The sequence below is a fragment of the Pan paniscus genome, chromosome 1, assembly GCF_029289425.2.
Source record: "Pan paniscus chromosome 1, NHGRI_mPanPan1-v2.0_pri, whole genome shotgun sequence".
In the NCBI taxonomy this organism is placed as follows: domain Eukaryota; kingdom Metazoa; phylum Chordata; class Mammalia; order Primates; family Hominidae; genus Pan; species Pan paniscus.
Genome location: NC_073249.2, coordinates 111,984,585 through 112,012,212, shown reverse-complemented (window position 1 = coordinate 112,012,212; position 27,628 = coordinate 111,984,585). Strand labels below are relative to the sequence as shown.

The 27,628-nt window shown below is 41.2% G+C and overlaps 1 protein-coding gene across 2 annotated transcripts; it reads right to left on the bottom strand.

Moving 5' to 3' along the window:
* Positions 1-1,743: 1,743 nt before the first annotated feature.
* HAO2 (hydroxyacid oxidase 2) lies at positions 1,744-27,117 on the bottom strand. 2 transcript variants are annotated; one of them, XM_003806297.4, is made up of 9 exons: positions 27,000-27,117; positions 15,175-15,394; positions 14,676-14,814; positions 12,822-12,973; positions 10,835-11,112; positions 9,056-9,265; positions 3,608-3,766; positions 3,187-3,256; positions 1,744-2,089 (listed from the first exon to the last, which is right to left on the bottom strand). In XM_003806297.4, exons 2-9 carry the CDS (start codon positions 15,203-15,205, stop codon positions 2,034-2,036), a joined length of 1,095 nt encoding a protein of 364 aa, XP_003806345.1. In that variant the 5' UTR covers positions 15,206-15,394; positions 27,000-27,117; the 3' UTR covers positions 1,744-2,033. The 2 variants fall into 2 exon arrangements, with proteins under 2 accessions (XP_003806345.1, XP_054970419.1); XM_055114444.2 differs by lacking the exon at positions 9,056-9,265.
* Between the last annotated feature and the right edge of the window lie 511 nt (positions 27,118-27,628).

Sequence of the window (27,628 nt, the reverse complement as noted above, 5' to 3'; positions counted from 1 at the left end):
TGAAAAGGGAATGATAAATGTGAAGATCCAGAGGCAAGAAAGTTTTGATTGTTTATGGAATAGAAGGGAGGCCAATCTGGCTGTGGCATTATGAGTAAAAGGGAGAGTGATGAGGAAATGCGTTGGAAGGATGAGCAGATCATGCAGTGCCCGAGAGAGCTAGAGATCAGTTTAGGGTGGAATGGGAAGGTGTAGAAAGGTTTTAAATAGGTGAGACATAGGATTTGATTTTACTTTTAAAAACTCTTTCAGGCTGTTTTATGGAGAACAGTGTGGCAAGCAGCAGGAGAGATGATGGGGAAGCCGTTGCTGAAGCTATTAGTTTAGACTTAGATTTTTTTTCTCTAACCTTCTTCTTCTATTTTTTTTTTTGGTTTTGTTGTTGTTGTTTGAGATGGGGTCTTGCACTGTCACCCAGAACACTGGAGTGCAGTGGCATGATCCTCAACTTCCCAGACCAAGTGATTCTCCTACCTCAGCCTCCTGAGTGGCTAGAACCATAGCTGCACACCAGCACATCCGGCTAGGTTTTTAACGAATTTTTAAATTTTGCAGAGGTATCCCTTTGTTGCCCATGAAGGCCTCAAAATTCTAGGCTCAATTGATCCTCCTGCCTCAGCCTCCCAGAGTACTGGGATTATAGGCATACGCCTTCATGCCCAACCATCTCTAACCTTCTTGATGTCTTCAAGTGCCAGATCTTATTCAGCTGGGTATCCCTGCTCTAGAAATCTATTCTAGCTGACTACTGGTCTCAGGAGGTTTTATTCTGATAGGTCATTTATATATTTTCCAACTATCCTTTATCTATCCCTCTATCCATCCATCTATCCCAGAAATGTTCATTGAGATGTTCCTATATGCCAAGCCCAGAATCAAGCATACAGTTTCTTGTCTGGAGCCATTCATAGTCTATTTGTGGAGAAAGACATGCAAATAAAGAAATATGACCAGGTGTAATAAGGGTTGTAATATTGGAATGTGCAAAGTACAATAGGAAGGACAGAGCAAATAGCCGGGGTTAATATTCGATGATAGTTGAAAGTTGAACAACGCCTTGAAAAGTTAATAGGAATTTTCCAAACAATAAGTATAGTATATATATGAGTATATATATATATACACATATGAGTATATATATATATACACATATGAGTATATATATATACACATATGTGTATATATATATATACATATGAGTATATATATATAAGTATATATATGAGTATATATATACATATGAGTATATATATATAAGTATATATATGAGTATATATATATGAGTATATATATATGAGTGTGTATATATATGAATGTATATATATATATGAGTACATATGTATATATACTCATTAAGTATGAAACACTACTATTTCTTAAACTCCTACTAGGTGCTAAGAATTGTGTTCTGAACTTCAAATACATCATCTTACTCTAACTTTTTCCCAACCTACTGGCTGAGGGAGTATAATCCCCATTTTATACACCAGGACTCAGAAACACAGAGAGATCAGAAAACTTGCCCAAGTCACGTAGCTTGCCAGCAGTAGTCCTGACTGTCAAACCCATGTCTGTGTGGCTCCAAAGTCCATGTCCTTAACTATTTCCCTATTTTCTGTAGATAGGATTATGTTTTTATTAGAAAAATGCCTTGTATATACAGCTCCTCAGTCCAGAGTGCAAAGTTAGAGAGTCATTTCATAGAGTTGTATAGAGTATGCAAAAAATATCACCCACTAGTGGTTCCAGTCATTAATGATCTGTCCTTTTGAGATCTTTTACTTCAGAGGAAGATTTAGGCAAGAGAGCAACATATAATAGTCAGTGATACAAAGAAGGGCATGGAACATTTGGGGAACACAGGGGTTTGGAGGGCCTGAAGCACAGGGGTGGAGGTATTAGAAATGTGGGAAATATGGGCCATGAGCCTCCGGACAGAATGGGGTCCAGGAAGGACAGCATCACACACTGTGCTGTGAGTTTGTGATCCTCCTGTGGGCAACCTCAGCAGTCTGGTTATTGGCCCTTTTTTCTTACAGCCTGGAAAACTGGACCAAGTTTCGATTGATCTCAGCGACCGACCGGCAGCCTAAAAGAACAATGTGGTTACAAGCTCATTTTTGTCAAACACAAGCAACTCACCTCATCATGGGTAAGGGGTGATGAAGGGGAGTAAGTCTGACTTGATCTTTGTGCTCACTCTTATAAAATGGTTTACATACAGAATGAATAATGTAATTCTGTTTGCGTTGGGTATTATTCTGTGAACCTGAGCCCAGGTCATCTCTGAACATGGCCATGTCAAAATGTCAGGGTAAACATGTAAAAACCCTATTTTAGCATTTTCTAAATCAACTCTTGTGTGCAATAGATGTCTTTGATCTTTATCTTGGTTCTGATAAGGCTCAGGGATATAGGAAGTATCTTTTCGGGAGGAATATGACACACAGATAGCAAAAGAGATGGGGTGAGTATTCCACATGACAATTGCCTTCTAAAGGAAAGTTCTGTCAAAGGAAAAGACTCTTCTTTAGAAGAAGATATTAATTAATACGTAAAATTATGACTGTAGCTCAGATTGGACATAAGGATTGAAGAGAGTAACTCCAGATAAGTAAAAGAAGGGAGTAAGAGAAGCTGGCATGATGTTATGGGGCTGGGGAGTTGTGGGCTTGAGTAGGCAATGAGAAGTCCCTGGTGATGAGAAGGCTGAAAGAATGCAATAACAGGCTGCGTAACGTTTAACTGGGAGTTCTTTCCATATTTATGATGTGTGCACCATAACTTTGGCAAAATGTATTATTCACAAAAATATACTAATGAGAGAGTCTTTTCCTAAAAGTAGAAGCATAGAAAAGAGTTGAGTTTCATGCCTGGGTTGACTGGAGTGGACAGAAACAGCAGGCATGGGATATGTCAATAGTCCGTAAATTGAACGAATTCAACAGAAGCAAGAATTCAGAGCCAGAGGTGACACTCCCCAGAGCTGACAATGATCTTGAGGACAGCTCTGGTTTCCACTGTGCAGAGAATAGTGCTTAATCTTTGTCTTGAAAGTTGCCTGCCTGTCCTATCTTTTGGACAGCTACCACGTCAGGAAAGGGTCTGCTAGAGGGAAGGACTGCTGCTCCTATTCTTTAGCCATCCTGCTTTAAGTTCCAAATCAGGGAAAACATGTTAACTTACCTGTAAGGGCCATGGAAGTGTGGAACTCATTTGTTAAAATGTTCAAAACTTCCTTAACACCATGTTCACCCTGCTCCCGAGGCAGACAGACAGAGACACAAAGAGACATAAAGGAACATTCTGACCATCCACTGAGTATAAATTCTAGATGTAGTCAGAGCTATAATGGGAAAGATGGGGATTATCTGTGAAGTGAGAATTACCTTGGGAATAAAGGAAAGCACAGAGACAAAGATAGGGGATGAAAGCTATTGAACATTTTGCAATGGGCTTCAGAAGAAGCATGGAGATGCACCTTAGGTGTAACTATCCTTTAGGAATCATTTTGAAAATGGCTAAGCTTGGAAAATGAACCGCAGGAAAGCACAGAAATGAATGAGAAACTCTGTATCTTCTTGCTGGTTTGCTTTGCCACTCTCACCTTGCAGGCAAGGCCCCATAGGATTGGTCTCCCAAGAAAAATGCACTTAGCTCCAAGGGCCAGAGCCTTCAGCACATCATTGCCAGTTCGGACCCCGCCATCCAGGTAGACTTCAATTTTCCCCTTTACAGCAGCCACCACTTCTGTCAAAGCATCAATCTGAAAAGGAGATACACATGGGCTGGAGGGCTTTCGATTTTGACTCTCAGACTTGGTCTTCCTGGCATATGACCAGGAAAACCAAGCTGAGGAGATGCCCTTGACAATTTCTTCCCCTCCCATGCTTGAGGCTGCTAGCGCTGATCAACTGCAGCGGCAGTCACATTCCTGAGGCCCTCCTGCCTTGACTTTCTGCTTTGACTCCAGTCTAGCTTCTCTCTGACTCACTTAACTGTCTTACAAGTTGGAAGAACTGCTTGGTTACTCTTTCCATCCTAAAAGGGACATTTTCCACTTATAATGTTTACTTCAACTTTCTTCTTTTCAAACAACATTTTGACTTTTGATTTTCTTCTACTCTCTCTGTTTCTAGGGTGGCACAACTACAAAGGCTCTCCACTGCAAAGGCACTAAGTCTTTTTGGCAAGACAAGTACACTTGGCCATGGCCTGCATGTCTGGATTGCATCCTGACTTGGGAAACTGGGTTGAACATTATTTCTCATGCACCACTTGACCAACTTGTCCCTGACTTCCTCATGGCATATCTGAGAAAATGAGATAGGACTAAAGTACAACACGGTAAAACTAAAGTTTGAGCCTTTGACAGACAAAATAAAAACATCTTATCATCTTGGCCTGATTTTCCTAAGGAACTTTGTCTCTTATGTTGCTTCTTCAATTCCAGGGAACAGGCAAATAGGCCTTGACCACACAAGGTGCCCCAGGCCAATCTATGCTTCTAGGCACCTACAAGTCTGTAAAGAGGAGTGACAAACAGGCCCCTTATGGATCAAGGCGGAAGATCCTTGGAGAGGGAATTCTGGAACTCCCTCAGGGTTTTTGTCTGTGCTTCTCTGAGGGATGGCCTGAGAAGAAGAGTCAAAACTGGGCCCTATGAGGCCTTCTGCTGCCAAAGGAATCCATTAGCATTCTACCTGAATGGGATACTTTGGCTGAGACTGAACAGTATAAGAAACTAGTAAGGAAATAATTTTCTACTTTAACTTATAGGTGGGGGCGGGGAATTGAATATGTTTTGAACTTACATGTAATAACTAGAGAGAATTCACATTCTAATAAGAGGCATTTTTTATAGTCCCAGCATGGTGTTATTTGGAGTATTTTTATAATGTTGTGAAAGAGGTGGGAACTTCTATGAGGAACTTTGAAATCAACTGATTTCAAACTATAGTATCTGAGTTTTTGGCACTCCCTTAGAGTCTGTGCCTGAGGTCAGTGTCCCACTCCCTGCAGGTTGTTGCCAGTGCTATAAAAGGTAAGGATTTTGAGAAAAGTTCCCACCTCTATGAGGTTTCATATCTAAAATTGTTCTTGTACTTCCTCCTAGGACCATGGGAAAGGATAAGTCAGCTGTTGTCCCCAGAAGACTCTAATGAATGTCCTGTTCTGTCCTGTTAAAAATTAACTCTAAAGCCTCACCCTAAGGTAAAATTCACTCCCTATTTTATTTCACAATTATTATCAACTCCACTGCATAGTATGGCTCACTAGAAGAGTTTGTACAAACATATTTCTCTTTCACAACATCATAAAAATATTCCAGCTGGGCACAGTGGCTCATGCCTATAATTCCAGCACTTTGGGAGGCTGAGGCGGGTGAACCACCTGAGGTGAGGAGTTCGAGACCAGCCTGGCCAACATGGTGAAATCCCATATCTACTAAAAATGCAAATAGCCAGGCGTGGTGGCCAGTGCCTGTAATCCCAGCTACTTGGGAGGCTGAGGCAGGAGAATTGCTTGAACCTGGGAGGTGGAGGTTGTAGTGAGCTGAGACTGCGCCATTGCCCTCCAGCGTGGGTGACAAGAGTGAAACTACAAATAAAAAAAAATAAATCCAAATGATACCATGCTGGGACTATAAAAATGTCTTTTATTTGGACATGAATTCTCTCTCGTTACTAATAGTCACCAAAACAGCATGGAACTGGTATAAAAATAGGCACATGGACCAATGGAACAGAATAGAGAACCCAGAAATAAATCCAAATACTTACAGCCATCTGATCTTTGGTGAAGCAAACAAAAACATAAAGTAGGGAAAGGATACTATATTTAACAATGCTGCTGGGATAATTGGCTAGCCACATGTAGGACAATGACACTGGATCATCATCTCTCACTTTATATAAAAATCAACTCAAGATGGATCAAGGACTTAATTCTAAGACCTGAAACTATAAAAATTCTAGAATATAACATAGGAAAAACCCTTCCAGATATTGGCTTAGGCAAGGATTTTATGACCAAGAACCCAAAAGCAAATACAGTAAAAACAAAGATAAATAGCTGGCACTTAATTAAACTAAGGAGCTTTTGTATGGCAAAGGAACAGTCTGCAGAGTAAACGGACAACCCACAGAGTAGAAGAAAACCTTCAAAATCTATACATCTGACAAAAGACTAACAACCAGAATCTACGAGGAACTCAAACAAATTAACAAGAAAAAAAAAAATCTCATCAAAAAGTGAGCTAAGGACACGAATAGATAATTCTCAAAATAAAATATACAAATAGCCAACAAACATATGAAAAAGTGCTCAACATCACTAATGATTAGGGAAATGCAAATCAAAATTACAATGCAATACTTCCTTACTGCTACAAGAATGGCCATAATCAAAAAATAATAGATGTTCATGTGGATGCAGTGAACAGGTAACACTTCTACACTGCTGGTGGGAATGTGAGCTAGTACAACTGCTATGGAAAACAGTGTGGAGATTCCTTATAGAACTAAAAGTAGAACTACCATTTGATCCAGCAATCCCACTACCAGGTATCTACCCAGGGGAAAAGAAGTCATTATATGAAAATGATACTTGCACGCATGTTTATAGCAGCAGAATTAACAATTGCAAAAATGTGGAACCCACCCAAATGCCCATCAATCAATGAGTGGATAAAGAAACTGTGATATATATATATATATATATATATATATATATATATATATATATATGATGAAATACTACTCAGCCATAAGAAGGAATGAATTAATGGCATTCGCAGCAACCTGGATGAGATTGGAGAGTGTTATTCTAAGTGAAGTAATTCAGGAATGGAAAACCAAACATCATATATTCTCACTCATAAGTGGGAGCTAAGCTATGAGGATGCAAAGGCATAAGAGTGACACCATGTACTTTGGGGACTAAGGGAGAAAGGGTGTGAAGGGGGTGGGAATAAAAGACTACAAATAGGGTGCAGTGTATACTGCTCAGGTGATGGTTGCACCAAAATCTCACAAATCATCACTAAAGAACTTACTCATGTAGCAGACACCACTTGTTCCTTAATAACCTGTGGAAATAATTTTTTTTAAAAAACTCAGATAAATGCTGTTTGAACAGAATGTTTTTAAAAAACAAATGGCAAACTCTGACCTGTGAGCTGGAAGTTTGTTTTTATAAATAAATAGACCTGGGGCTAGGATTAAGGTGAGGCAAGTGAGGCAGGGTTATACAAGCACAGGGTCAGGTTTCACCTGAAGCAAAACCCTCACGAGACTCACACTGATATTTGTGCTGTCTCCGAGTGAACTTGAGTTTGGATGTGAAGCCAAATGGCTTGGGAGAATATCAAGTTGATTAGCACAATAAGATAGGAGAAATTCTCCTCTCCCTGGCCCCTACCTTAGCCAATACTCATTCTCTAGTGGGGAAGCACAATGGGAGAATTAGTCTTCCTCTTTGTCTACTCATTACTCAGTTCTTCCAAAAGAACAAGACCAGCTAAGTTGATTAATGAGAGCCTGACACCTATTGTATGATGTATTTTATTAGCTTTCTTTCAAAAGCCTATATTCTACTGTTTGCTGCTTGTTGGCAATGGGCTCTTCATTGCCTTCTGCTCCTATTTAGGCATAGTTGGGATGACTCAGGGCATGCTATGCTCTTTTGCTTTCTCTGTTTTGCTAAATACTGGATGGCTTGTAGGCATCCTGGCAGGGGTTGGGTGAGAGAGCTCAGTGTGTGCTCAGCCCAACCACTTTCTCCTAAGTTTGCAGGTCAATAGGTGGGATGAAAAGCAGGAGACCCAACCACTTCGGTTCAGCTCTTACCAGAGAGACACAGTGAAGGGTGACCCCTGCTCTCCACGTGGGCTTGCATTCCACTGCCTTTAGCAGTTAGAGCTGGTGCAGAGGAGGAGGTGAGTGGCTGGCTCTTAGGCTTCCAAGCATCACGTGTCTTGGAATGTACCAACCAGCTAGTGCAAATTTCTAATTCCTGGAATTTATCTTAAAGAAGTACTTGAGATTGCGCTATGGATTCAGTCACTGATGTGTTGTTTAAAATAGGGAAAGATTAGAGGCAATACAGATGTTCTACAATGGAGGTTGGTTATATAGTTGTCTGTTCATACTACATACCATTAAAAATAAGAGGAGCATATATACTGAAACAAAAAGTTGCTTTTAATATAATGCTAAGTAAAAGAAAAAAACAAAATATTATTTATACTTTTCTTAAACACCAAAAATTGTATTTGCATTAAGAAGATGTTAACAGTGACCAAAATGTTGACGTTAGTGATAGTGATAAAATTAGTGTTAATTTTTATCTTTTGCTTATGTATATTTTCTAATTTATCTGCAGTGAACATGTTTTATTTATATAAGTGTCAATGAAACTGAAGAGGAAAAAACCTTATTTCTCTTTCTTAAAACAAGTCAAGCAGCAATAGAACATTTCAAAAAATATAACTCAATGAAAACAAATCAACAACAAATTCCCATGTAAAGATTCTTTCCCTGCCTTACTTTCTCTCACTTTCTTGCCCTCAAACTTCATTTATAATGGACATAAATTTATGAGTTAAGGGAAAAAATTATGGACTTTTATAGATTTTAGCAAAAGACACATCAGGGTGTTTTTAGAGTTTTGCCATGAAACGTGTTTACTTTAGAACATCTGTCTAATCAAATTCAACATTAATTATTTATTATCTTAAGTGAACTAAAGATAAGTTATTTAACATCACTAAACTACAGTATCCCCATTTGCAAAACAGGGATAATAACACCCATCTTGCAGCATTGGCATGAGACTTAGAGATGCTATATGTAAAGGTTGAAAAAACAGCTTAGCACACAGTAGGCTACTAATAATAATTAACAGTCCTTAAAATTCACAGATACATACCAACACATGTGGTACAGAGGAGTGAAATATGCTCAGATTTCACAGAGTCCCTTGATGTGGACACACTCACACATACACACACAGCACTCACAAACACACCCTTCTCTGAAGTAATCCTACTTACTGAAGCGAGAACCTCATCAAGCTGCCTCCCACCATGGTTGGAAACAATGATACCCTGGACATTGTGCTTCACAGCTAACTCTGCATCCTCTTTTGTCAAAATCCCTTTCAGGATGATGGGCAATCGAGTTATGCTCTGAAACCAGGAGAGATCATTCCAGCAGAGAGAAGTGCTGATAGGAGTCATCTGGAAATAAGGTATTGCATTTCCCTATAGGAAATAAAAAGGGAACTTAGTCCTGAGCTCTCACAAGGCTACTTGATGCATTCCAAAGATGAGACACATTTAGAGAGCTGCCATTTATAAACTGGAAGGAGGAAGAACAGGGCTGGGCATGGTGGCTCATGCCTGTAATCCCAGCACTTTGTGGAGCTGAGGCGGAAGGATCTTTTGAGCCTAGTAGTTTGAGACAAGCATGGGCAACACACAGAGACCCTGCTGCTGCTCCTCTAAAAAAATAAATCGTGGTGCATGCCTGTAGTCCCAGCTACTCGGGAGGCTGAAGTGGGAGGATCGCTTGGGCTCAGGAGGTCTAGATTGCAGTGAGTAGTGATGGCGCCACCACATACCAGCCTGGCTGACAGAGTGAGACCTTGTCTCAAAAACAAACAAACAAACAAACAACAAAGAAAACAAAAAGAAACAGGAGCAACAAAACCCAACAATGTTTCTAGCTCCTTTGTCTAACAAAATTTGTATAAAAGAATTTCTACTTCAATTGCTTATCATTGACCATGAATCATGTTGTTGCTCAGTAATTGTGCTAGGATCTGGGGACACAAAGACAAATAAGACAAAGTTTCTACTTTAAAAAATTCAGAGTTTAGTATATAAGATGGATAAGCAAAAGCATTTATTGGTCAATGTGATATGTTATGGTTGAGGCATACCCAGGATAAGAACTAAGCAATACTAAATCAGTTATTACCCAATATTTACTCTTGGCTCACCATGTACATCAAATATTTATAAATCTCAATGTGCTTCTGGAATTTGAATAAGGATTTTGGAGCACCTCAAGGCCAATCTGTGATTAATGAGAACTGTTGAGTTACTTGGCTTGGTGTCACAGCTGCCCACTGGTTGAAAAGGCTGGCTTTAGTATCTCTACTATAGCCAGGGATTCCCACTTTATCATGGCTGTCTCTCTCTGAGGCACTTCTTGCCATTTAATTGTAGGATATTAATGGGGAAGGTCCCCTTTGTAGTCACCTAGTTCAGAGATTACAAACAAATGTGCTATAGCATCCTGGTGCTCCACAAATGAGTTCTATGTGTGCAGAGATATTGATTCCTCAGTTTCAAGGCAGTAAGGTAGAACCTGGCCTGTCTAGACTGTCTGGCCAGTCACCTTGGTCATGAACATCCCCTTTGGAGAGTCAGTTTGTCTATGTATGCCATCCAAAATTAGCATTTTCTGAGTGTGTCATAAAGTAGAAAATGTTACATGAACTTTTTTAGTTTACTCTCCAGTTCGTGCAAAAATCTTTTCCGTGGCTTTCCTATTTCTCAGCATCCAGCTCTGGCCAGAACACTTCTGGTGACAAGTTGGGCAGCTCCAAGGGTGAGAACATTTGGTCTTATATTGATTGTGCTTGTCTGGAAACTCTAGGGAGCAGGAACCATATCTGCTTTTTCAAACTGCTTTATCCGCAGTGTCTGGCACAGAGCAGGTGTTCGATAAATGCTTGTGGAAAGAAAGAATGGAGGAAAGGAGAAAAGAGGGAAGGAAATTTGCCTCTTGTAATGCCTGTCCATCGAATTTGGTATCTTTCCTACCTTTTTAGGTGATTGAAGATCTGTTAGTGTTAAGTTCCTCCTCAACTGGTTTCGAATGTCATGTCGCCTGTTGCCACATACAGGTGTATCCAAAGTTATTACCAAAGCTTTGAAACCTAGGGATTCTACCCTCTGGATCAACTGTTTGTTCAGCTGCAGGTCTGGATGCACATAGAGTTGGAACCATCGGAGGCCTTCGGGAGCTGCAATGACAATGTCTTCAAGGCTACAGCTGGCAAATGTGCTGGTGATGTAGCAGATACCAGCCGCTTGGGCAGCTGTAAAGCAAAGGACATGACTCAGGCTGGAGGGCAGAGGCCTCTGGACTGGGCTGAAAACCTTGGGAGTCTGTGTAGCCTCTGGCCATCTTGCCCCATGAATGCAGATAAAGCTTAATTTCATTCTGCTTCCTCGTAAGAAAGGGATGGAAGGCAATTTGATCAGGCTGAGAGACCTAAACCTTTTTGGGTTCTCCTCTGTATAACCTGTCTTACAAACCCTCTACTCGATAACAAAATATTTCCAGCTAAAGATGCCATGCAATCTCCAGAATCATGTTGGTTGTGTTATAGCCTTCAGACAGGCAACTGGGCCTCTTATGAACTCCTTAATGAAGCAGAAGAGAATTAGAGAGGGCAGAGGATGAGGGAATGTAATTCCAGTGGAGAATCCTGAACTTCATGGTGGAAAAAGCATAGCATATGAAATTAGAAGAATGCTAGTTCTACTCCTTCTTTGCTGTGTGGCATTGAGTCTCTCATTTTCTTTATCTGTAAAATGGGGAAAATAATAATACATGTCTTTAGGGTTGTTGGGAGACTGAATAAGATACTAGCTATGGGAGCATTCTTTACATTGCAAAGTGGTGTACTGCATAGATACCAGTGCTAATGAAGTTGATGGTGATGACGTTCATACGGCTGCTGCTGACTGGCAGATTTCCCATTTCCTACTTTATTCATTTCAATGAAATCTCCAACAGGTTAATGTCACTGTCCCACTATAACTCATGGGCAGCGAATTTGGGCTAATCAAAAATTAACATTTTCAATTTTTCATGTCAACAGGAGATACCCCATTCTTTCATCCTACCCCCAAACAACACATTCAACCATGATGACTTAGTAAACTAGTCACATTCATATAGGATATTAATATCTCAACCTAGCTAGACCTGGTCCCTAGACCCCATCAAGATGGATGTCACATTCAGCTCTAGAATCCTTGAATCCATAGCTTCCTTCATCATGGAGTCAAAGGAAAAGACCTCAGGGAAGCCCTGAGAAATTCACAAAAACAGATGTGACTTAGATTGAAGATTATGAAAGAGTCCCAAGAGCATTTTCAGCCCCATCTCTCCTTTTCTATTTATTATTATTATTATTATTATTGGCGGTGGTGGTGGTGGTGGTGGTGGTGGAGAATGTGGGATGAGAATTAGGTTGACTGGGAAGGAGATGTAACCCAACAATAAAATCTTTGTCAAACAAGATGACAAGGTCAATTGAAGAGAAGGAAAATGGAATGTTTGGGCAACAGCAGCTTCCAGGGCCTTGTGTTAGGACCTAATGTCGTGATTCTCTCCTCATCCTAAATTCAGAGACTGTCATTCAGCCCTAGCCCTGGCCCATCAGGGGCCAAAGAGGGCCCTAGCCTTGGGGCTGCGTTAAGCATCCCTTTCCCTACAGATGGTGTGAGCCAGAAGGGCCAGCACCCCTGTTCTGAGGGATGACTTGGTTAGATTTTAGCACCTCCTTATTCATCTGTAAACCCCCTTGCACTCTAACTATTCTTTATTATGGAAAATGAATGTTTTCTCAATCTTAGATTACACAAACGCAGCTTTAAGCATTCCCTTTCCTGCCTTCCTTAGTGTTAACCAGATTATGTTCCTAAGGCCCTTCTAGAGAGAATCTTGGAGCCTCTGCCACTGCTCTGAGGGACACCTCCTCCCGGAAAGGAGCCTTGAGGTGGGGATGGTTCATACCTCTTGCTGTGCTCATTTCCCCATCAGGCCAGACAAGGCAGTGGAACCCTGTGGGTGCGATACAAATAGGGGCACTGATCTCCTCCCCTTGGATTGTGGTTCTGGTGTCCACCTCAGACACATCTCTCAGGTACCGGGGACGGAGGCGAATTCTGTGCCGGACAACAAAGAGATCTTCTGTTGGTGAGATGATTCTGCAGCAGGGAGGCACTGTCTGGGGTGGACCCCCCTGATTCCTGATACAAGTCTAAACCAGACAGGGTCCTGTGGAACCTTGGTGGGTTCAGTTGGCTGAGAGCTGAGTAACCTGTGTTGATCCAGGAGGAGACTTATCTCCAGAAAGCCGCTTCCAACACCTCATTCCCCATTTCCCAACCTTCTCTGAACCACTTTGTGCATACCAAGTCCACACTATTCCTGCTTTGCTCTGTCAGAAGTCTGTGTCTTTGAGTCATGCCTCCCAGACTACACTGCAGCACTTGGATGGTTTGGTTCATCATAACAAGGACTAAAAAGAAAAGAATAGGTAGGAAGAGGTTCCAGGCTCTTTTCCTCTCAGGTTAGGACCAAGTCTCCAGAAAGTAAGAAAAGGCCACTGAATGAGAACAAATCTCAGGGAGTGATTGAGGCTTTTGTGATAGAGGCTAGTTAGTTTGAAGATTTGACTTAAACGCTGCTTTAGAAGAAGGTAGGATAATTTACAAATAATAAATATGCAAAACACACTTTTTAAATAAATGCATACTTAGCCTCAGGTGTCTAAAATTTTCATTGTTTATACAATATTATTATTTTTGCACATAAACTTAGAAAAATTTTCTGAAAATTCTTAATTGTGCAAATTTGAGTAAGGTAGCCTCAGTCACTTCATCTGAAATAGGAATAATAATCCAAATTTCCTAATAGTTTTGTGAAGACAGACTGAAATAAATGATGTAAGGTGCCTCGTATAGTGCTAACTAAGTATGAAAATACAGAATATAGGGCTCCCTTTTATACCATTTTTCAGTTTTCTCCTGAACTCTGTATCACAGGAATCGGCAAGCTTTTTCTATAAAGGGCCAGAGAGTAAATATTTGAGGCTTTGTGGGCCATGTAATCTTTGTCACAGTTATTCAACACTGCTCTTGAAGTGCAAAAGCAGCCATAAACAATAGTAAATGGCTGAGCATGGTTATGTTAAAATAAAACTTTATTTATGGACACCAAAATTTGAACTTCGTACAATTTTTATGTATTACAAATTATTCTTCTTTTGACTCCCCACCCTCAGCCATTCAAAAATGAAAAACCATCATCGTTAGCTCATGGACCATACAAAAATAAGTGGCGGGTCAGCCTCTGCCTGTGGACTGCTGTTGGTTGACCGATGCTCCATCTCCTACTTTTTCAGACCAACTCTTCTCCCCTGACTCAATCTCTTATTATCTCTGAGACTCCTTGGATCTCCATATTTTCTCCAAACCTGAGTGTTCTCTCCTGTCTTCCATTTTCTTCTCCAAGCCAGAGTTTAGGAACTCAGGAGATCCAGGCCTCCCAGCAGGCCCATCCTCCCTGCCTAGGGAACTAGTCATTCTGGGACTCTTGTTCTATCTTGTCAGGTTGCAAAGTTGCTGAGATGAAGGAGAATGACTCACTTATGCTGGCTATAACAGAAATTCCCTCTTTTTCCATCTTCCCATCAGCCCTCCCTCCCCTGCCCCTAACAAACCAAAACAACAACAAAATCATCCACATTATTAGGTCTTGAGTGATCTGTGTTTTTTGGAGGCAGAAACCAGGACTACTACTGTCCAAGTTGCTCTCCACCAGTGCACCTTAACCTAACAATAGACAGGCTACAGAAGACCACACCTTTTAAATGCTGCAATGTTGTCATCCCGCGTGATGCTGTCATCTGCTCCACCTTCAATAAAATCCCGAGTTGACTTAGACAGCTGCTCTCGCGCATGGGCCTGAAAGTCTGTCAAACACACCAAGGACATTTCTGGACCTTCCAAGGAGAAAACAAAACAAAACCAAACCCAGTGAGAACACTTCAGATGCAGAAAAGGAAATGAAGGGGAAGGTGCAGTATGAAATTGTTTGGATTCAACATTGGTCTCCCTGTATTCTTATCTTAACAGAGTTATTGCCAAAGCCAGTGATCCCTAAGCCAGAAGGCAGAGAGTAATGGTCCACCCTTCCATTCTCCCATTCCCATTCCCATTCCCATTCCCAAATCCTGATTATTTGGCCTTCTGAGTATTTCTCATATTTTCTCCTCCACTGTACACACACCACCTTAGACCTAGTTGAGGCCCCACCACTTCTTAAAAGCTTATTACAAAAAATTCTTATTTTTGTATCTTGCCTTCACATTCACTCCCCATCTTGTCTTCCATCAGCTTCCTGGGATCTTCCTAAAGTTCAAGGCTGATCATGCCTGCCTCTCGTCTTTCAATGTGCCCACGTCATGGCATTCCCAGCTTTCTAGGCCCTGGATTTTCACTGCCTCACCAGCTTCATTTCTTGGTGAACTGATGCTACTATCTGGTAGTTCCCAGGAATCTCAATGTTTGAATTGTCTGGAGCTGTGGATTACAGAGTGGGGAAAGGACAAGACAAAGTTTACTTTGTAATTCTTGGCTGGGTCGCTGAACATGTTGCTTAATATTATTGGGAGGCTCAAGGGTCACCATCTACCTTTTTCCTATTTTTGCTAATTTGGGTACCTGAGAAACAATGTATGTTGGCTCCATTTATTCCCATCTTCAATTTGAGCCCTATAAACGCAGAGCTTGGTACTTTTGATACAACACCCTGAAAGAGGAAAGGGGACAGGGCTTGGGGGTAATGAATAAATCTCTCCAGTAGAAACAGGGCAGTAGAAACAGCAGCAGAGATGCTGAAGACACTAGTTGCTTTCAGTTACAGCATGTAGAGCTCCTGCATGAGAGGATTCCAGAAGGAAAAACAGAGAAACCTGAAGTTTCTAAGCTCTAGCCAACTCCCAGGCAGTTGGCAGCCATGTGAAAATTAACCAAAGGTTTTGGGTGGAAACTGAATGGCTTTTAAGTCATTATCTAAAGGAAGAAGATAGGCCGCAGTAACTAGGGCTTCAACCAGGAATGGGTTAGTTCCTCTAATGGACAAAGGGGACACAGAGGCCAGATGAGACGTGAGGTGCTGGGAATCTTGGCTGGAGCAGGGATGGGGCAGAACTTGCTTGAGGATACCTCAAGTCAAGCCAGGATCTGGTCAAGCCAGATTCTGTTGAAGTCAAACAGAGAAGTAGCCCTTAGCACTTACTTAAGGGCTAAGCAGGAAGAAATTATATGACAGACAGGAAACAGAGCCCCCAGGAAGTGCATTGGGCTCTAGATGGAGGCTACGAGGAGTAATTTGGAGCCCAGCCATAGCACCTTTTATAGAAAAAGTACTCTGCCAGTGAGTGAGGAGAGAACATTGAGGTATGGAGTTGAGTCTGACAAATTACTACAACCATATCTAATTTAGCTCATTCTTACTCCACCCTTCAAAGGGTTAATAAACCTTAGTCAAATGAATTAATCATTGCAAGTATCCAATTATATCACAGTTGCTTATTTATATCTCTGTGTGCATAAAAGCATAAAAGAACTAATATATGATGCCTGGGAATTTTATTCTTCCAGAGATCTGCTTGCAATATTGGACCTTGCTTGGTGTCTGGGAACTTGGATTTCAACAGGGTTCCCAGTGTTCCCTGATAAGAGTGCCTCCCTGTGTATAAACTGTTTGTATAAACAATGTGGTTTATGATGAACATTTGCTTCTCCTCTGGGACTCTAGAATTTTGGTATGGGCTAGGCAGAGGGTGACCATATGACCAGCCTCCAACATGAAACTCTGGGCATTGAATCTCTACTGACCTGCTCGGGTAGGTAACATTTTACATGTGTCATCACATCTTGTTGCTGGGGGAATTAACTGCATCCCGCATGAGTCCACTGGCAGAGGACTCATGGAAGCTTATCCCTGGTTTCCTCCAGATTTTGCTGCAAGAGCCATTTTTCCCTTTGCTAAGTTTGCTTTGCATCCTTTCAGTAATAAAGCATAGCCTCGACTATTTGTTCCTCCTAATGAAGAACCAAACCTGGGACCCCCAACACACTTTGTATTCCCAGGCATTAGGATAGTACATGGCACTAAGTTGCTGCTTACAAATGTTCATTACTTGAATTTAACATTCCCCTGCCTGTCATTTATCTTCATTATTGGATGAGAATTCTCCACCAGGTTTCAACTCCTGATATCTCAATAAATACAAATATCCTATACATTACACACTCATAGAAAGGCTGTTCTATACAATTCTAGAATATAAATGCCACAAACATTATGTCTAATCCAGAAGAAATGGCTCATGCTCACTCAGAGTCATGTGTCTAGAATAGTGTCAGTTATGTGATTTGAAAGCTGCTTGGACATAAAGAATCAAACCTAGCATCTTATATATAACAAACACTATTTTATCTCATTTCGATACCTCTTCTAATTTTTCCTTAGACTCTTTTCTATCTACAGCTTTTTCTCAGTGTCCCTGTGAAGAAGACAGAGAAGGTATTAGTCTTCCTACTTTGCATTTAAAGAGACTGAGGCCTCAGAAATAAAATAACTTGTGAAAGATCAGTGATATGGTTTGGCTGTTTCCCCACCCAAATATCTTCTTGAATTATAGCTCCTATAATCCCCACATGTCATGGGAGGGGCCTGGTGGGAGGTAATTGAATCATGGGGCTGGATTTTCCAGTGCTGTTCCTGTGAGAGTGAATGAGTCTCATGAGATCTGATGGGTTTATTTATTTATTTATTTTGAGATGGAGTCTCACTCTGTCACCCAGGCTGGAGTGCAGTTGGTTCTGGACTCATGTGTTCTGGTAGCTTCTAAAGATAGACATTCTCTATTTTCAATTTAACGTAAAGAACAAAATAGTTGGTTCTCATAAATTGCTTGCTATATTTAAGAGAATTTTCTAGGTTTAAAAATACAATTATGCATTTTTTTCTTTTTATAATGTATGTAAAGCTTAGCATGATCTCAGCTCACTGTAACTTCTGTCTCCCCAGTTCAAGCAATTCTTCTGCCTCAGCCTCCTGAGTAGCTGGAATTACAGGCATGTGCCACCACACCCAGCTCATTTTTGTATTTTTAGTAGAAACGGGGTTTCACCATGTTGGCCAGGCTGGTCTCAAACTCCTGACCTCAGATGATCCACCCACCTTGGCCTCCCAAAGTGCTGGGATTACAGCCATGAGCCACCATGCCTGGCTGAGCTGATGGCTTTATAAAGGGCAGTTCCCTGCATGTGCTCTCTTACCTGCTGCCATTTAAAACATGCCTTTGCTCCTCCTTCACCTTTCACCATGATTGTGAGGCCTCCCCAACCATGTGGAACTGGAAGTCCATTAAACCTGTTTTTCTTTATAAATTATCTAGTCTCAAGTATTTCTTTTACAGTATGAAAATGGACTAATACAGTAAATTGGTACCTGGTAGTGGGACGCTGCTATAAAGATACCCGAAAATGTGGAAGTGACTTTGGAACTGAATAATAGGCAGAGGTTGGAAGAGTTTGGAGGGCTTAGAAGAAGACAGGAAAATGTGGGAAAGTTTGGAACTTCCTAGAGACATCTTGAATGGCTTTGACTAAAATTTTGATAGTAATATGGACAATGAAGTCCAGGCTGAGGTGGTCTCAGATGGAGATGAGGAACTTGTTGGCAACTAGAATGAAGGTGACTCTTGTTATGTTTTAGTAAGGAGACTGGCAGTATTTTGCCCCTCCCTTAGAGATCTGTGGAACTTTGAACTTGAGAAAGATGATTTAGGGTATCTGGCAGAAGAAATTTCTAAGCAGCAAAGCATTCAAGAGGTGACTTGGAGGCTGTTAACAGCATTCAGTTTTATGTATTCAAAAATATATGGTTTAGAATTGAAACTTATTTTTAAAAGGGGAGCAGAGCATAATAAAAGTCTGGAAAATTTGCAGCCTGATGATGTGATGATAGAAAAGAAAAACCAATTTTCTGAGGAGAAATTCAAGCTGGCTGCAGAAATTTGCATATGTAATGAGGAGCCAAATGTTAATTGCCAAGACAATGGGGAAAATGATTCCAGGGCATATCAGACATCTTCTCTGCAGACCCTCCCATCATAGGACTGGAGGCCTAAGATGCAGGGCACCAGGGCCTTGCTGCTTTGTGCAGTCTCAGGACTGGTTGCCCTGTGTTACAGCCATGGCTAAAAGGGGCCAAAGTACAGCTCAGATTGTAGCTTCAGAGGGTGCAAGCCTCAAAGCTTGGCAGCTTCCACGTGGTGTTGGGCATGTGGATGTGCGGAAGATAAGAACTGAGATTTGGGAAGCTCTGCCTAGATTTCAGAGGATGTATAGAAACACTTGGATGTCCAGGCAGAAATCTGCTTAAAGGGGCAGAGCCCTAATGGAGAACCTCTGCTAGGACAGTGCAGCAGGAAAATGTAGGGTTGGAGCCTTCACACAGAGTCCCCACTGGGGCACTGCCTAGTGGAGCTGTGAGAAGAGGGCCATCATCCTCCAGACTCCAGAATGGTAGATCCACTGACAGCTTGCACTGTGCACCTGGAAAAGCCACAGACACTCAACACTAGCCTGTGGAAGCAGCCAGAAGAGAGGCTGTACCCTGAAAAGCCACAGAGGCAGAGCTGCCCAAGACCATGGGAACCCACCTCTTGCATCAGTGTGACCTGGATGTGAGATATGGAGTCAAAAAGATCATTTTGGAGCTTTAAGATTTGACTGCTCTGCTGGATTTTAGACTTGCATGGGGCCGTAGCACCTTTGATTTGGCTAATTTCTCCCATTTGGAATGGCTGTATTTACCCAATGCCTGTATCCCCATTGTATCTAGGAAGTAACTAACTTGCTTTTGATTTTACAGGCTCATAGGTAGAAGGGACTTGCCTTGTCTCAGATGAGACTTTGGACTGTGAATTTTTGAGTTAATGCTGAAATTAGTTATGACTTTGAGGAACTGTTGGGAAGGCATGATTGGTTTTGAAATGTGAGGACATGAGATTTGTGAGGGGCCAGGAGTGGAGTGATATGGTTTGGCTGTGTCCCCAACCAAACCTCATCTTGAATTTTAGCTCCCATAATCCACACATGTCATAGGAGGGTCCTGGTGGGAGGTAATTGAATCATGGGGGAGCGGGTTTCACCATGCTGTTCTCATGATAGTGAAAAAGTCTCATGAGATCCGATGGTCTTATAAAGGGCAGTTCCCCTGCACACACTCTCTTGCCTGCCACCATGTAAGACTTGCCTTTGCTCCTCCTTTGCCTTCTGCCATAATTGTGAGGCCCCTTCAGCTATGTGGAACTGGGAGTCCATTAAACCTTTTTTTCTTTATAAGTTACCCAGTCTCAGGTATTTCTTCATAGCACTATGAAAATGGACTAATACAATCAGGTAGTAAGTTATTATGAGAGATGGTTCTGAACTCATGTGTCCTGGTAGCTTCTAAAGATAGACATTCTCATTTTCAATTTCAGGTAAAGAACACAATAGTTGGTTCTCATAAATGACTTGCTATATTGAACTCGAGATAATTTTGTAGGTTGAAGAATACAATTATATATTTTTAATATAATATATGTAAATCTTAGTAGTCTATTATTTTTGTTAGAGGTTTAATATAAGGTTTATAATTAAAGAAAAGGATACCTTCCTTGTTCAAAGCTTTTCCTAAATTTGGAAGTGAAGAACTTAGCACAGTATATTTGTATATACTTTATTTTAATTTGATCCCTACCAGCCTTGAAGCCACCAGAAATTAAAGGGAAGATTCAAGTAATCTAATGGTTTTCTTGTATTCCCACTTTATTTTGTCTTCTTGTATTCCCATTTTATTTTGTCTCCATTTCAATGTTTTTTCTTTTTTCCTTTTTTATTCCTACTGCCCAAGAAGAAGAGACAGAGGAGAAAAGAATAAAATTGCAAATTGACCAATTGCCAGCTATTGTTCTAGAAATTTTAGCTCATTTTAGCTCCTTGAACCTCTTTAGGCTTTTTGTCTGATAAAACAGTGAGGTACAATTAGCAGACCAGTGACAAAGAGGAGGAAATCTGAGGGCAAGGACATTCAGGAGTACCTGTTGCTAACAATCTGAAGTTCAAACTCTCCTGACTGAGGGAAGGAGGAAGGAAGTAGAGAAGCCGGCAGGCTTTTCAAGGAAGACGTGGTTTTCTTTAATATTGCAATCTGATTTAACACCAGACAGATAAAAAGTTGTCTTCCTTTGAAGATTTTGTATGATTCATATGATTCATGTTGGTGCTGCTTTAGGAACTCAGGGTTATCACAGCTTATATTTGTATGGAAACCCCCTACACAGTCTGTGGGAAATCTCAGCGTGAAAATTGCAGGGTAGGCTGTGGAGATACAACGGGGGAGAAAAGTCAGCCTCTGATGACTCACTTTAAGGTACACTTGCTTGGTGCTATAGGATGGTGTCCTTCCAGAACCTCTGGCCTAGTTCTTTAGGAACTTATGCCAAGTTTCCCAATGGAATGTCAGATAATATCAAGGCTACATTTTACGGGCCTAGTTTGAGAGATTAGACTGTTCAAAGTTGGCTGAAAATGCTGTAATCAGTCTTCCCCTCAAGGATAGTGGATACAAAGGGTATAGCCATCACCATGGCATTGTCAACAACAGCACTGTCAGGGGAGAGGCTGAAGCTAGAGGAGACCCTGAGAATGAAAGAGGTGATGGGAGAGGAGAAGGGTCCCAGAGCTGATGGAGACGAGGAGAGCCATGTGCAGATGGCAGTGTTGGGTTCAGGGAAGACATGAATCAATGGCACTGGAAAATGCTCCTGTGACTGAGGCAGATGAGCCCCCAGCATGGGGAAGAGAGGGCAGGGGGAAGAATTTGGATGCCCAGGAACAGCAGGTCACCCCTCAGAGTAAAAAGGGAACTGAGTGTTTCTAACATTGCAGTGATCTGAGGAATCAAGGATGGCATTTGTATGGGACTGAGGGGAAAAGAAGCCAGTCCAGTTCAGATCTGGCAAGGATTAATTCCTGGTGCCTGTCAGCCCAGAATCAGCTCTGGCTTCTTCCCTGAGCTCTCACACATTGTGAATCAAGGATGCAGGAGCCTTCTGAACCATAATGGCCCTTTTTTTGTTTGTTTTATTCTGATTTATATAATAATCTCTCCTTTTTAGGCTGCCACTCCTCAACCACTCTCATTAGCCTTTTTTTGTTTCTACTAATGAAAATTCCCTTCTCAACCTGTAAGCATGTTCTACCACGAGGAGTATGATGCTTGAGTTCTTCAGAGTGGCTTCTTTAGTCATGATAGGGAGTGACTCATATCTTTGCTTTACTCTAGGAGCTTTGTGTGTCACGGATTGAAAGAGTTTTTGAGACTTGCCCTGGTGGGGCATGTTTATGTTAAGGACATGCTCACTCTGAAGTTATTGTGACCTAATTAGGCAATTACCTACCATTGTCCTGCCTCCCACACATCCTGCCTATTGAGGATTGGAAGACTATGAGATTATCTTGCTTGATGGAGCCAAGAAGGACCCTAGAGAGACAGAGAGATGTGCACAAGTTTGGCAGCACAGCTAATAAATGAACTCAGGTCTTCTGTCTCTGCATTTAGGGTTCTTTCTGAAATACGATATGACTCTTGAAATTGCTTCTGGATAGCCTGGCAATATAACTTAGAATTAGCTTCTCTTTACATGAGAATTAGCTTCTCAGCACAGACCTAAGATTTCTAGAGACTCAACTCATCTACACTAGATTTTATCATTCCACCTTCACCTCTACTCCTTCTGACCCTGCTTAGCCATGCCAGTAAAAGGAGCTCCACTTGAAGTTGGAATACGGAATAAACTTTTGCTTCCTCCAGTCAGTGGAGTGGTGTGTGTGGCAGCCTGAGAGGCAGGCTACTTCAAGAGAGATAGCTACTAACACTTATTTGAACAGTGGCAGGCTACATGTCTTCTCTCCAAGTCTCAGTTTCCTCATTTGAGAAAATATACATTTTTGTGTATTTCAGCTTAATCCATGATAGATTTGAAGCCACCTGAAATTAAAAGCTGAGCTGAGGTCCTTCAAGTACTCATATTCTGTGCTTTCTTTGCCCATAAACACAGGGAGCTGTTTAGATGAGGTCATATGAACATTCTAGTTCAGCATTTACTTCATGGCAATAAAGTATAGAACAGGGAACCAGCACAATATTTAGACATATTTGGCAACAACAAACAGCTGGGTGCTCAAGCCTGCCTTTGCTCCTCCTCCCCAGCCTGGAGGTCTTTCTTTTCAAGAACTTTTCTGGTCCCGTGGCACCACCTTATGGTTTCAGTGGATAACTACTTGACCAGTCTTGTCACTATTCCCTTTTACAAGAGGTACGGCCTGTCACACCACCTGTTTTTCCTGTTCTCAGACCAGGTAATTGAAATCCGTTTTACTACACAGATGTGCCTCTTCCTCCTTTCTCGATTTCTCCAAACTATTGAGTGCCTTTCTCAGGGAAATCTTTCTCACGCCTTCTTCTCTTTTCCTAATCTCTCCCATCTCATTTCCTTTTTCATTTGCAAACCAAAAATAATTGTGCTATGAGTCCCTTATGTCAAGAAGAACAAAGTGAAACAATTTTGAAGTCGCATTAGACCTAGCAAAGAACTTCAAAAACCTTTGAAAATACCCTCAAAGGCATCTTAACATTTCTTACTTACATTTCCACTGAATTATCTCTTCCTCTAATTAAGCCTACTTTTCTTCATCAGTTGCATACACAAGAAATTTTTAAAACTGATTTATTACACAGTTTTCTTAGTTTTCAGTTTTGGTTAATGACCAGCAATACAATAACATTGCTTTACAGTAATTTGCATTGCAAATATGCCAGATCTTCTGCTATTTTGTGTATCAAGTGGGTATTTTCAGTCACCTGGGAATCCAACCGCTATTTTAATAGCATTCTTTTGTGGGAAAATCTGTTCTGAGTTTCAAACAAATGCCCTCCAAGTAGAGTTTTGGAACCCAGCCATGTTGTAAACTGTGTGCTGTCCATAGAGCGTTGAACATAGTTTAGGGCATACTGGGAGACATTGATCCAAATGTTTATATAGTGTTTTGAAAGATAAGGACTTTCTTATTCTTTCAAACAGTGGAATAATTTGATTATGCAAAGAGCCCTGGAGGCAGCATGATGGTTCCTTAATATGAATAATAATAACGACAATAATATTGCAACCATTTATCAAGTACTCCATGATGTACCATGCACTGTGTAAATTGCTTTACATGCATGACTGTTTTAATCCTTGTGGAAATGTTCAACACAAATATTATCATCCCCATTTCACGGGTGAGAAACCTGAAGTTCAAGAGGTTAAAATACTTTGTTCAATATTACATATCTAGTAATGTGTCACGATTCCAGTGGCCTGGCTCTTAAGCACTATAGAAAGAAGAAAATGGGCACAGCCAAGTGTGGTTTATGGAATGACAGAGTTGGCACGGACCTTAGAGGATTAAAATGTCATGGACATATGCAACTTTGCTTTCTTCCTTCAAAAAAATCATAACTCAATCAGAAAGTTAAAAAAAATCTTCATTATTCAGCCAATCACTAAAAAATAACTTCTTATGTTTAAATCTGTCTTAACAGTCTACAGAGCACTCTTCTATACGTTATTCCATTTGGTGCTTACAACAATCCAGTGGGCAATCAGAGAGTGTATGTATGAGCCCCATGTTATAGATGAAAACATTAAAGCTCGGATAATTCACGTGAGTATCCAAGCTAATGCAACAGAAATGGCAAAGCCTGACCTGGAATCCTTCTGACTTCTTTCCAATGTCTTTGAGCCAGTATGGAGTGTTAGTGGTATGGGGGAGACATTTAAGTCTCTGTTCTGAATGGTCAGAGAGCTGCATAAAATGAGCTTGGTCAATTCCCACAAAATCCAGGCCATTGGGAAAGGAGTTCTATGTGACACTGTGAGATCACTGCACCTGCCTCTTCATCTGCTCAACAAGGATAGAATGTGCAAAACAGACATCAGAATTCACACAAAGCTCCAAAACAGGCTCTGACATCTACTCTGTCCACTAGTGACTTCAGGTCTTGCAGGTGTACCTATATCTCACAGTGGCAATCACTGGGTTGTAGCAGGAGAGAGAGGAGAAAAGGCAGAGCAGTTGGGGATGGAAGAGCCCAGCTATGGAGTGCAATTTTTTCTCTCTTTGCCTTCCTCCTGGCTTCTCTGTCTACGGCAACTACCCAGACTGTGTTTCTGAAGGCCATTGCTTTCCACCGATCAACTGTGCCCAAGGAACTAATGACTGAGGGAGTCAGTGGAGTAGAGAAGACAGACTATATTATAAGCTTTGGCACCTGGCAAACATAGGCTGAAATCTCAGCTCTACTACTGGCTCACCACGGTTCTGTGCAAAATTTATTTGTTAAAGGAGAATATTAACATCCATCCCATAGGGCTGCCATGAGGACTAAGCAGTATGGCCCCTTTGAAATTTCTAGAACAGTGCCTTGTATAGACTAGATTGTTAATAAAGGCAGCTCCATGTTCATTATTCCTCCTGTTGATGACATGTGTGATTTCATCTGAGGCTCTGGAAGTGGAAAGCTGCTTCAGGATTTGAGTATTTCTGTCATAGTATAATTTAAACCCTCTGTCAGATTTACTCATTAGTTTATCCAAGAAGGTTTATTGACACACACTCTCAGCCAGGGTGGCGGAGGCATATACTGCTCCCCACAGGCTTAACATTTCGCTGTTGCTTAAATACAGGCATGGCTCTGTGACTAGTTCTTCTGGCCAATGGCCTGGGAGTGGGAATAGCAGGTGTGAATTCTAGGCCAAGGATTGAAGAGCTGGTATGTGACCCTCCAGCTTTGTTTCCTCCTCTACAGCGATCCTCCATCCTCAAGAAGGCAAAGCTGTAAGAGAAAGGCCACTTGGATTCCCAAAACGCCATTTGGAAAAGAGTAGCCCTGGAGATCAGCTGATATTGTGTAAGGAAGAAATAAATATTTATGTGTTATCTCACTAAGTTGTTAAGGTTTATTCTTTACTATAACATAGCCTGATTTAACATAATATATCGAAGTATTATGCTAAACGCTAGAGATATGGGGGGGGGACCTTTATCACATCAGTTTCTGCTCTCAAGAAGCTTACAGTTGAAGAAGACAGACTTTAATAGCTCATCATTTGATAGCTGATACGATTTAGAGTATAACAGGAGTCCCTTTGAGGGGAGAGTTACCTGGGAATTTGGCAATATTCCCATTACCTCTCAAATGATATACCACAAGTGATGTTCCACTTAATCTATTCTAGACAAGCTCCAATTCTCATCTATCTTTAAATTAGGTTATTACTGTCTATCTCATAGGGATCTTGTGAGAATTGAAGGATCTTGTAAAATGCAGAATATAGTAGTAGTTAAGAATAAAAGTTTGCGGATTTTGCTTCCTGCTAATGGACTCTTTATTCTGTTCCATTGATCTGTTATCTATCTTTATACCAGTACCTCCCTGTCTTCATTAGCGTTCTTGGCAGTTCTCCCCAGGTTGATCTGTAGATTCAAATTAACACAATCAGAGGCTCTTCATTAGTGGGACTTTGTAACCCATTTGTTCCAAATAAGCTTATTGCTCAAAGGAACTGCATTGTTTGAGACACATTAACTTCTTTACTTTTTTAGGAGCATAGCCATGTCACTGTTTTCTTTTGCTTGTGGCCGGGAAGCAGTGGTCAGAATACTAAATATATCCCTGAAGGCAATAGCAATACCTTTTAGGTTTTCAGAACGCTGTCAAGTGAAAACATTTTAACCCATTTTTCCTCCTATGGACACCCACGGATATTCCACCATACAATTCTAAGACTCAACTTCCTAGACTTAACCTTCTCTGTCTGTATCCTTTTTGAAACCAAATCTTCCTTTGCCCATGCCCTCTGAGTTCCCTAACATCTGTCTCCCTAGGACCATCTTTGCCAAGGTCCTTGCCTTGCAAACTCATAGTTGGCTTCCACGATATCTTCCATTCCCATCCTATCTGGCACTTCATCACCCTTCTCAGTTCCAAGCACACAGAACACACTCAATGACAAACCTGATTCTAATGTCTTCCAGTCCTCAGGAAAAGAAGTGTTTAGACGCAGCCACTCAAAGCCTGGCTCACTGCCGGAGGTGTTAGGAAACACACCACATCACTACCCACAGTTCAGGCTAAAGAAGAGTCTGAAGTCTCAAAGTTAATCTTTTAATGAAAACATCCAGCTTAGCAGTAAATAAGCAACTAGGCCAGAGCAAGGTTGACTTTGAAAGAATTTTGCTGACTTTGCAAATTTACTTCAAAATTAAGTGAAGTTTATTACAAAATTAAACTTCAAAGTGAAGTTGTAATTTCCTACCTGAAATCACCCATTCCCTACCTCTAAACTTCAAACTTTATGTTGTCCTCTGCTCATCACAGATTGTTAGAGGTAGGGAGTGGATGATTTCAGGTAGGAAATTACAAAAGTCCCCGGGTTGGAGGAGGGACTTTTTGTGGTGATGGGGTTGGGGTGGGAGAAGAGCAAGCACAGCCTGGGAGCCCATGGGCAGGACAGCAGTGGGGACCCAGGCCAGGACGGTCCGAGCTTTGGGGATTTTGGAGGGTGCATAGTGTAGAGCCCTCCCTGCCCACAGAACTGTTCTGGGGAATTAATTATGTCTAGATTAATATGGGAGTCAGGGAGA